At 39.2% G+C, this 11,004-nt stretch overlaps 1 protein-coding gene across 2 annotated transcripts in view; it reads left to right on the top strand.

Annotated features, from left to right (window-relative positions):
• The first annotated feature begins 1,077 nt into the window (after positions 1–1,077).
• Positions 1,078–11,004, top strand: part of cpne4b (copine IVb) — a 61,446-nt gene continuing 51,519 nt past the window's right edge. Inside the window, exons 1-2 of one of the 2 annotated variants that reach the window (XM_077195527.1) lie at positions 1,078–1,300; positions 4,082–4,272. In XM_077195527.1, coding sequence (XP_077051642.1) covers positions 4,102–4,272 — 171 coding nt within the window. In that variant the 5' untranslated portion in view covers positions 1,078–1,300; positions 4,082–4,101. The remainder of the gene's footprint in view (positions 1,301–4,081; positions 4,273–11,004) is intronic. The other variant, XM_077195528.1, reaches the window with a different exon arrangement.

The following is an 11,004-nucleotide window of genomic DNA, read 5'->3' as shown; positions in this document are numbered from 1 at the left end:
GGTCTCATTTTTTAGTTTATGCAATAACCAACAGCATTTATTACCCTTTGTTAATTCTATAGTTATTAAAAATGTTCATGTTAGTTCACAGTGCATTAACTAATATTAACAAATACAACTTTTGATCTTAAAAGTGTAGTAAAAGGTAAAATTAACATTTACTAAGAGTAATAAATGCTTTACACACATTTAGTTAGCTAAATGTTAACTAATGTAGTTAACTAACAAATTAAACCTTATTGTAAAGTGAAAAGAAAGAAATGAGTGTGAACCACTGTGAGCCTCAATCGCCTGAATCAAAGCTCAAGTTCAATCACCTGAATCAAAGATGAGAACATAATTTAAAAAAAATAAAGTTGTTGAATAGAATGGATGTATAAGAATCTTAATTCAGTCATTTTTAATAACTCAGAATAGAGAAATAAAGTCAGAATATTGTTTTGATTGGATGAACAGAGGACACATAGAAATGTCAAAACATCACAAATAAATAAAGAAAGAAAGAAAAAGAAAGAAAGAAAGAAAGAAAGAAAGAAAGAAAGAAAGAAAGAAAGAAAGAAAGAAAGAAAAAGACAGAGTGCCGAGTAGAATACCATGAACCTCAATCACAGCCTTGATTCAAGCTTATATATAGGCTATTGAATAGAATAGAATAGAATAGAATGTCATTGATGCCTATTTTTATGTTCATCTCATCCTGGGCCGTATCTGAGCCCCTTTATTCTGGATCCCTTATCTTTTATTTAAATATATTTTACACAAGAAAACAGACTGATGTGTTGGCAATTGTTTTGTTTCATTAAAAAAAGGCGAAAAAGAAATGAACTCGTGCTCATGTGGGCAGACATGTTAAGACATCAGGGACTTCGGCCCCGAATGATTCCAACATTTCACAGCATTGTTTAGCAAAGGCCCTGCTTGTATTCATCAAGATACCGTACTTTTCACAAGATCTCACACCAATTGTAATTTACTGAACTAACCGGCAGAGCGCAGGATTTCACTGTTGGCACCCTGCATTTCCTCTCCAGTTCTCATGGTGGAGGATTAAACAGTGAAGTTAACTGGAATGCGCGCGCCTGTCCTGCTCTTATGTTGAGAGAGGACACTGCGGGTCGGACTATCCATCACCTTTTTTTAACGCTCAACCCGATGGAACTGCTTTTATCACCGTAGACAATCTGGACATGGAATCGGATGGAAAATGAGTCCAGTGCGCTAAACTGCACTAAGACCGATCTTAATACTGAGGAACTTTTTCTAGCATCGCTTGGAATTTGTTCTTATACTTAAACAGTGGGTAAGTTTTATCCATTTTTTATCAAAACGCGCAAGAATTTGGTGATGTTTTATGCATTTATAGAATAACCATTTTACATCACATTTTAACATTTTGCATTTTATGTATAGCTTTAATAAGAAATATTAGTCTGTTAGCAGTGATTTTGGGGGTAAAAATAAAGTGCCTTTTGAATCCCATTGAGGTAGCCTACCACTTGCGCAGTTCGTAGTAAATGTTACTCTACTCTTTATAATAGGAGTTCGGTTACAAGATCTTTGGTGATCTGAATTGAAAATAGTAATTCTGATATTTTTTGTAAAGCTAAAAGTCAAACATTACTACATTGTGTAACTTGCCAGAAAAACTGTAAACAAGAAAATAGGCGCATTGAAAGGCTGAAATTCTTGAAAAAAAATAAATGATGGCATTAGTAGTTTGGAATACCATTTTATTATATATATATATATATATATATATATATATATATATATATATATATATATATATATATAAAACGGAATCAGTTTTAAAATTGCACTAATATAGGGGAAACTTATAGGCCTATAAGTTTGGATATCGATTGAATCGATGTTATGTATATTATATACACATAGGCTACACATTTATTCCTAATCCAAATAAAAACAGAGCACTTGGAGGCTCTTTTGATCTACATTTTAGTAGTTGCACAAGTTTTCCTATATGTCACTGCAGACAGAGATTCATCTATTCTTGTATTCCTCGTTTGTAAGTCGCTTTGAATAAAATCGTCTGCTAAATGAATAAATGTAAATATTTACATAATATATGTAGCAAATCTGCAGCTGTTGTCCATGCACCTTTATAGCACAAATTAACACCATGAAAACTAGACCACTTGTGCACGTAAGGCTGTCCAGCACCACAGCTCATATGAGTTCTTGATTATTCATAATATTTCAGGAAACCCCATGCTTTCCGGGATTATTTCAATACATGCAATGCAAACAGGCAACACAGGACCATATCAGTGCCCGGACACCTGCACGGGGGCTATTCACACGCAGTCACCTCAATTCATCTGTCCAGGTGCATTCAAATACTGGATCAAAGTGGGACACGCTTAGGATTGCTTACTGCTAGAGGTTGCTAGCAATGGTTTTGTCCATCTTGCAGGGCTAGAAGGCTCAGGAGGGTTTCAGCAGCCCGTAAAGGCACGTCGGCCTCTTTTATCTAAAAATAACAATAATGATAACAAAAATGTTGCTCTCAAAGGAAGCAGAGTGGATGAATAATTAAGTAACACAGAGAGATACACGTTCTCTGTGGTATGGTCTCAGAGTATTGGGGTCAGCTCCTCACTCTGTGTTCCAGGGAATCTCTCCCACGGGGACGACGCTGAGCTCATTCCACACGATGCCTGACTGAAGAACAATTTCCTTATAAAGCTGTACTATCGGAGTCTCTGACTTAACAAATCTCCCGTTTTCTGTTTTAATCAAAACACTTATCGTGCTCGAACTTGTCCATTCAAAAGTGTAACATGATTAATTCAAATTATTTCAACGACTGCCTTCCTCTAGAGGCTACAGTGTTGCTAAAAATGTTTTGTCAGCTAACCTATAAAACGTGCTTCATCTGAACATGACTGGATTTATCTGAGTTCAAAACTTTTATTTCATGTGACTGAACCAACCTCACTACATGAGGTTACACCAATGAAAGTATTTTCTAAGTGTCAGGTCAGATAGATATAGCTTCTTAAGGTAAGCGTAAGGTGAATGAACGAAAAGTGGGGCAGTTTTGTAGATTCAAAATGGTGCACTGATAAACAGGAAAAGAAAAAAAGCACTCTCTTGCTCTCAGTTGGTTGTGATTCAACCATCTTAATAAATGTAAATTAAATTAAACATACAATTATATTAAAAGTGTAATAATAATATTAAAATAATATTTCATGTAATTCCTTGGCCTATTTGGTAATTATAGACCTTTGAACAGTGCATTTTTTTCAAGTTTATGAAGTATGTTTGCTGCAATTTAAGAACTACAGAAATATTCTGCTGGAAAAGCATGTCACCTTCTTTTAATGTGGTCAAGGTGGCTTTTTGAAATTTGTAGCTTGTTCATTTTGATCAAAGTGCCAGGCCAGTCTCTGCATCACTGTGATGATTAATTATCTTGGTCTAGCTAGAAACCTAACCCTATGACACACACTGGCTACAATATGTAGACTATAAAGTTTGGGGTCGGTAAGATTTTTTTTTTTTTTTTAATTGAAAGATGTCTCATGCTCATCAAAACTGCACTTATTTGATCAAAAATACAGTAAAAACTATAATATTGTGAACAATTATCATGATTTGAAATAAAAGTTTCTATTTTATATGCTAAGTTATAATTTATTTCTGTGATGGAAAAGCTGAAATACTCCAGTCTTCAGTGTCACAACACTGAACACTTCATTTTAATATGCTGATTTGCTGCTCAGATAACATTTCTTAATATTATCAATGTTAAAAAACAGTTGTCTTGCTTTATATTTGTATGAAAACCATGAGACAATTTTTGTTTGATTATTTGATGAATAGAAAGTTAAAAAAAGCATTCATTTAAAATAAAAATTGTCTTTACTTTCACTTTTGATCAGTTTAATGCATCCTTGCTGAATAAAAAAATTATTAAAAATAATAATAAACACAAATATAATAATGGATAAAAAACCCCACTATAAACATACAGGTGATTTTTATTATTATTATTTATAGAGATTTATATGTACCCACTATCGTTTTAGCTGAAAATTATTTTCTTTCATAGCTTGAAAACAGGAACGGAAAATGAGTAACATCTATGAGTCCGCTGCCACCACGCTGGGCCTCTTCAACAGCCCATGTCTGACAAAAGTGGAGCTCCGTGTGGCCTGTAAAGGAATATCTGACCGGGATGCTCTGTCCAAGCCTGACCCCTGCGTCGTCCTCAAGATGCAGTCCCATGGACAGTGGTTTGAGGTGTGTTATTGTTTTAGGTTTTGTATGCTAGCACAAACAGTATGATGTTTTTCATGAAGGAACATCTCATTTCCACCTACACAAAAACACAATCTAGAGTGTGATTGTCATATGTGTGTTTGAATACCTTTTTTAACAGTTTACAACTGAAACTAGTGAATATTTCAGAAAAGTTCTGGTGTTATTGTAAAAGTTGCATACTTCAGTAACAGTCCTTTCACAAACACTAATCTGGACTGAACAGAAGCTACATATACAGCGCATGAGAACCAGCTCTTTATGGAACCGTATGCACTTATGTATGTGTGTATGACTGTTAAAGGCTGATTAGTGTTCTGAGGCTGTAGTCTATGCTGTGATGTGAAAGTAATATTAAACAGCGCCGTTAGATCACAGAAAGCATTCTAACTGTCATGCTGTCTTGTGCCTTGCTAACAAAAACCAAAGGCGAGGTTATGCACTTCTGCAGTAACTCAAGTGAATTGGCATGTTATTTTTTGCTAGGTGTCTGCGAAAGGTTTCAGTTGCAATACAAAACAGGTGTTTCTGACACACGGGGGCTTTGCTTGGCACAGTTAAGGGTATGATCCATAATTAATAAGGCAAAGCCATTTGAACTCCAGCTGTGAGCACTGAAGTTAAAAACAAAGTGATGTGTTTGAAAATATTTTAAGGCACAGTAGTCTGGAGAATCTCATGTAACTTGTCAATAAAATGTTCGGCTCATTCATGATCAAGTTTTTAGGACCATTACGGTTGTGTTCATTGTGACGTTACTTTTCGGGACAATTGAGCACATTCTCTCCTGCTGCACATGAATGTCAGAGTTATCTTCTGTTTTGGTCATGTTTCTTTGTTTTTTTGGTTCGGTTATGTTTGCCTGCGTGCCCGTTCATTTGACACAGTTTCCTAGTTTGTCTGATTATTGTATTCAATTCATCTGTTGTCTAGTTAATTATCTCATTAGTTCCAATGTATTTACACTCCTTGCATTCCTGCAGTCTTCGTCCTGTCTATGTCAATGTCGAGGTCTTTTTTGAAGTCTTTTTCTGTGAGTGATTGTCAATTAAAGACTGTTTCCTGATGTATTCATCTTCGTGCGCTACTTGTGCACAATAACCCGTGACAGAAGCAACGATGAATCTTGTTTTAATATTCTCATTGCCATAATGTGACTAAAAATATATATTATTTAAAGACATTCACAAAAATTAAAATTCTGTAATTTACTCACCCTCATGTCAATCCAAACATGCATAGCTCTTTCTTCTGTAGAACAAAAGAAGTTATTTGGAGGAATGTTTTTGTGTAATTTTTTTTGTCCATAAAATGAAAGTCAATAGTAACCAAAACTGTTTTGGATACAAACATTCTTCAAAATATCTTCTTTTGTGTTCCGAAGAAGAAAGAAAGTCTTACAGGTATGGAACAACATGAAGGCGAGTAAATGATGACAGATTTAAAAAAAAAATTGGGTGAACTATCCCTTAAACTTGAAAAATGCATACAGTTGTGGTCAGAGTTAATGGCACCCCTGGTAAATATGATCAAAAATGCATGTAAAAAACAAATCTGCATTGTTTATCTGTTTGATCTTTCATTCAAAAAAATTGCAAAAATCTAACCTTTCATTGAAGTAAAATAATTGAAAGTGGGTGGGAAAACACATTATGAAATAAATGTTTTTCTACAAAACACATTGGCCACAATTATTGGCACCCCTAGAATTTTGTACGAGTCAAATATCTCTGAAGTATATCTCTGAAGTATTTTCCCGTAAATATTTACCTTTTTTTTTTAGCACAACAGGGTGACTAAGAACATGACATTTTCTAGCTATGACTTCTTGTTTCACATGAGTTTAAATATGAGGAAACACAAAGGCCAAATTGCACTCACAATGAGTAAAACAAAAAGAATTGTCAACAATCAAAAGATTGTTGAGCATTACAAAATAGAATGTGGCTGTAAGAAAATAGCTAAAATCCCCCATTTTGACCATCAAGGCAATAATTAAGATGTTCCAATCAACTAAACATGTTACGAATCTGCCAGGAGGAGGACGTGTGTCTGTATTGTCTTAATCCACAGTAAGGAGGAAAGTTTGAGTGGCCGAAGACTCTCCAAGGATCACAGATTTTTTTTGGGAGGGTTTCAAGAAAAATTCTCCTCGCTCTTCCAAAAATAAACTCCAGCATATTCAGTTGTCAGACATGACTGGAACTTCAAAAGGGACTGGATTCTATGGTCAGATGAAACAAAAAAAGGCCAACAGATGTGTTTGGTGCAAACAGGGATAAGAAGTATTCCATGCCTACGGTTAAATATACTGCTGGATCTTATATGTTACGGGCCTATTTTTTTGCTGGAGGTCCTGGACATTTTGTTCAGATACATGGTATTATGGATTCTAGCAAATACCAACATTTAGAACATTCTGCCTCTGCTAGAAATCTCATAATCGGCTGTGATCTGATCTTCCATCAGTACAAACGGTCTAAAACAAACATCAAAATCAATACAAAAATGGGTAACTGAGCACAAAATTAATCTTCTGCCATGACTGTCCCAGTACCCTAAACTGAACCCTATAGAAAATGAGTGGGGTGAACTGAAGAGAAGAAGCACCAACATGAAATGAAGCTCTAGCATAAATTCTGCCGGGAAGACTCAATTGTTACGTCACTCATTACCTTCTCATCTGTCCAATCGTGTTCTAATACTTGTGGTATATAAGATAGGTACTTACACATGTCTGAGTTCGCAGATGCTGACACTTCCATTTACCTCCATCCTCCCCTCCACCACCGAGATGGTTCCTTCCCCTCCATCCTTTAAAACTGACAACTAATTAAAAAAAATCCCAAATTCAGTTTCTCCGAAAATTAGAATATTACTTAAGACCAATACAGTAAAAGGATTTTTAGAAATGTTGGCCAACTGAAAAGTATGAACATGAAAAGTATGAGCATGTACAGCACTCAATACTTAGTTGGGGCTCCTTTTGCCTGAATTACTGCAGCAATGCGGCGTGGCATGGAGTCGATCAGTCTGTGACACTGCTCAGGTGTTATGAGAGCCCAGGTTGCTCTGATGGTGGCCTTCAGCTCTTCTGCATTGTTGGGTCTGCTGTATCAATCTTCCTCTTCACAATACCCCATAGATTTGCTATAGGGTTAAGGTCAGATGAGTTTACTGGCCAATTAAGAACAGGGATACCATGGTCCTTAAACCAGGTACTGATAGCTTTGGCACTGTGTGCAGGTGCTAAGTCCTGTTGGAAAATTAAATCTGCATCTCCATAAAGTTGGTCCGCAGCAGGAAGCATGAAGTGCTCTAAAACTTCCTGATAGATGGCTGCGTTGACCTTGGACCTCAGAAAACACAGTGGACCAACACCAGCAGATGACATGGCAGCCCAAACCATCACTGACTGTGGAAACTTTACTCCTCTCTTCCTCCAGACTCTGGGACCTTGATTTCCAAAGGAAATGCAAAATTTACTTTCATCAGAGAACATAACTTTGGACCACTCAGCAGAAGTCCAGTCCTTTTTGTCTTTAGGCCAGGCAAGACGCTTCTGACAATGTGTCTTGTTCAAGAGTGGCTTGACACAAGGAATGCGACAGCTGAAACCCATGTCTTGCATACGTCTGTGCGTGGTGGTTCTTGAAGCACTGACTCAAGCTGCAGTCCACTCTTTGTGAATCTCCCCCACATTTTTGAATGGGTTTTGTTTCACAATCTTCTCCAGGGTGCTGTTATCCCTATTGCTTGTACACTTTTTTCTACCACATCTTTTCCTTCCCGTCGCCTCTCTATTAATGTGCTTGGACACAGCTCTGTGAACAGCCAGCCTCTTTAGCAATGACCTTTTGTGTCTTGCCCTCCTTGTGCAAGATGTGAATGGTCGTCTTTTGGACAGCTGTCAAGTAAGCAGTCTTCCTCATGATTGTGTAGCCTACAGAACTAGACTGAGAGACCATTTAAAGGCCTTTGCAGGTGTTTTGTGTTAATTAGCTGATTAGAATGTGGCACCAGGTGTCTTCAATATTGAACCTTTTCACAATATTCAAATTTTCTGAGATACTTATTTGGGGGGTTTCATTAATTGTCAGTTATAATCATCAAAATTAAAAGGAATGAACACTTGAAATATTTCAGTCTGTGTGTAATGAATGAATGTAATATCCAAGTTTCACTTTTTGAATGGAATTACTGAAATAAATCAACTTTTTAAAGATATTCTAATTATATGACCAGCACCTGTATTGCATGCTGGGCTATTAATAAATGGTTAATTGTTACAGTATTATTCTCCCGAGTCTTTCTGGTAGAACTTGTGAATCTGAAGAATCTGGAGAGATTCTGTATGGAGGAATGGTCTCTGATCTCTTGTCAGTTGTTCTCCAAACTCATCAGGCATTATAAAAGAAAACGTCTCTGTTACTGACGTAACCTTGGTTCCCTGAGAGTAGGGAACGAGTATTGTGTAAGTGAGCTTACCCTATGGGAAAACTCGTTTTTTCAAGAATATTGAAGCAATTTTTTTAAAACGCAGTGCAGCTGCACAGCAGACATACAGCTGAGTGCCTTAGCTCACTCATTGGCTGTTCTGCGGCAACTGCATGAACCTATGGCGAGTTGGCTAGGATGTGCGAACCAATCAGGACGCTTCGCGTCCGCGCGCGTCAGAGCCCGTCAGAAGGGGTGTGGCTTATAGCAATATAAGCCACCGTTTCGCCATAGAATTCAGGTTAAATCGACTGAAGCGATTCCCTGACCAAGGCACAGTAGTATGGCGAGTTACGCAATACTCGTTCCCTACTCTCAGGGAACCGAGGGTACGCTAGTAACCGAGATGTTCCCTCTCGAGAGGTCTCTCGTATTGCGCAAGTTAGCTTACGCTATGGGAACCCCTTTCAAAATTCCGTGCGTGCTTAAAAACTTCGCCCCATACTATAGCCTTGGGCCAAGCGCCCGAGGCTCATAGAAGAGTAACGTTAAAAGTCCTAATATGGCCAGATCAATAATGAGCCTTATATAGGAAAAGAATAGGAATGGGCCTTATAAGGGGCCATTCTCCTTCTTATATGGTATATAGAACTGCAGTTCATATTTATCCAAGACCAGATAGACGTCGGGCCTTATAATTGTGAAAATGTGCTTAACAATTTATTCATACAGAAAGAACCCTCGCTGGCAAAGCGGGCACCTCCATATTATAAAAGCTCAAAAATGTGGACAGTGAGGCCCAGCCTGCCACCGTACAAATATCTTCAATTGGTATTCCATTTGACCATGCCCACGAGGCCATGCCTCTAGTGGAATGAGCTTTGATGCCTGTGGGTCAACGGAGGCCCTTAGACAGTGAGATAGCATCAACTATCCAGTTTGACAGTCTCTGCTTCGTGACTGCACAACCTTTGGTGCGGCCTACTAAGCACACGAAGAGCTGTTCTGACTGTCTGATGGGGGCAGAACGCTCCAAACAGACTCTGAGAGCCCTCACAGGGCAGAGTAGGTTCGCGTCTCTTTCGTCTTCTGACGAAGGAAGAGCTGACACCGAAATAACCTGCGCTCTGAATGGAGTCGAGAGCACTTTAGGAACATACCCGTGCCTTGCCTTCAGGACGACTCTGGAGTCGTTGGGCCCGAATTCAAGGTAGGAAGCGCTCACTGACAGTACTTGGAAATCACTCACTCGCTTGACTGATGCAGTGCTAGCAAGAGGGCAGTTTTGAGTGAAAGCGGCTTCAGGCCAGCAGACTAAAGTGGCTCGAAAGGGGTCCCTCTCATGGCCTCCAGGACGGTGGAAAGGTCCCAAATAGGTATAGAGGTATAGGTATAGGTATAGGTATAGGTATAGGGGTCTAGGCGGGTTTAGCCTTCTGGTCCCCTTGAGGATTGGCACGACTAGGTCATTTCTTCCCAGTGATTGCTCAGTTTTTACTCCTTGTTACTCCACATGAGTAGGGGTCCAGGTTCCGCGCTGTGCACCAGCTGGAGAACACTGACAATTTTAGAGCATAAAGATGCCTAGTTGAAGGTGTTCTCGTTTCATTAATGGTATGTAGCACCTTATCCGGAAGGTTAAGGGGCCATACATGGAGGGCCCACAGGTCGGGACGGGGATGCCAGATCCTCCCGTTCGCCTGTGTGAGGAGGTCTCTCCTCAGCGGTATTGGCCATGGGGCTGATTCCAGCTGCTGAGTCAACACGGAGAACCATGACTGGTTCTTCCAGAGCGGGGCTACCAAGAGTACTGCACACTTGCTCTCCCTGATCTGTTCGATGACCTGAGGTAGTCTAGTGACCGGCGGGAATGCTTACAGTGGGCGGCGTGGCCATTTCTGGGCCAGCGCGTCCCTGTCTTTGGAGAAAAATGTTTGGCAACGAGCATTGTCTTCTGAGGCGAAGAGGTCGACCTCTGCCTCGGCGAAGATGCTCCATATCATCTGATCCATTTGCAGGTGAAGAGACCATTTCCCTGAGAGGACATTGTCTCTGGATAGCATATCCGCACCCTGGTTCAGAATGCCTGGCATGTGCGCCGCTCTTAGCGAGCACAGGTTGAACTGAGCCCATAGCAAGAGGTGTTTGGCCATGGTGTGCAGATTACTCGACCTGAGACCGCCTTGGCGATTTATATAGGAAACCACTGACATGTCTGACCGGACCAAGACGTGGTGACCTTTTATGTATGGGAGGAAAGCTTTTAGTGATAGAGCG

This window comes from Siphateles boraxobius, unplaced genomic scaffold (genome assembly GCF_051911475.1).
Source record: "Siphateles boraxobius isolate OS27281-9 unplaced genomic scaffold, OSU_SipBor_1 33, whole genome shotgun sequence".
NCBI classification, from domain to species: Eukaryota; Metazoa; Chordata; class Actinopteri; order Cypriniformes; family Leuciscidae; genus Siphateles; species Siphateles boraxobius.
Note: the sequence above shows the minus strand (reverse complement) of the source record. Positions and strands in the feature narration are given on the sequence as shown.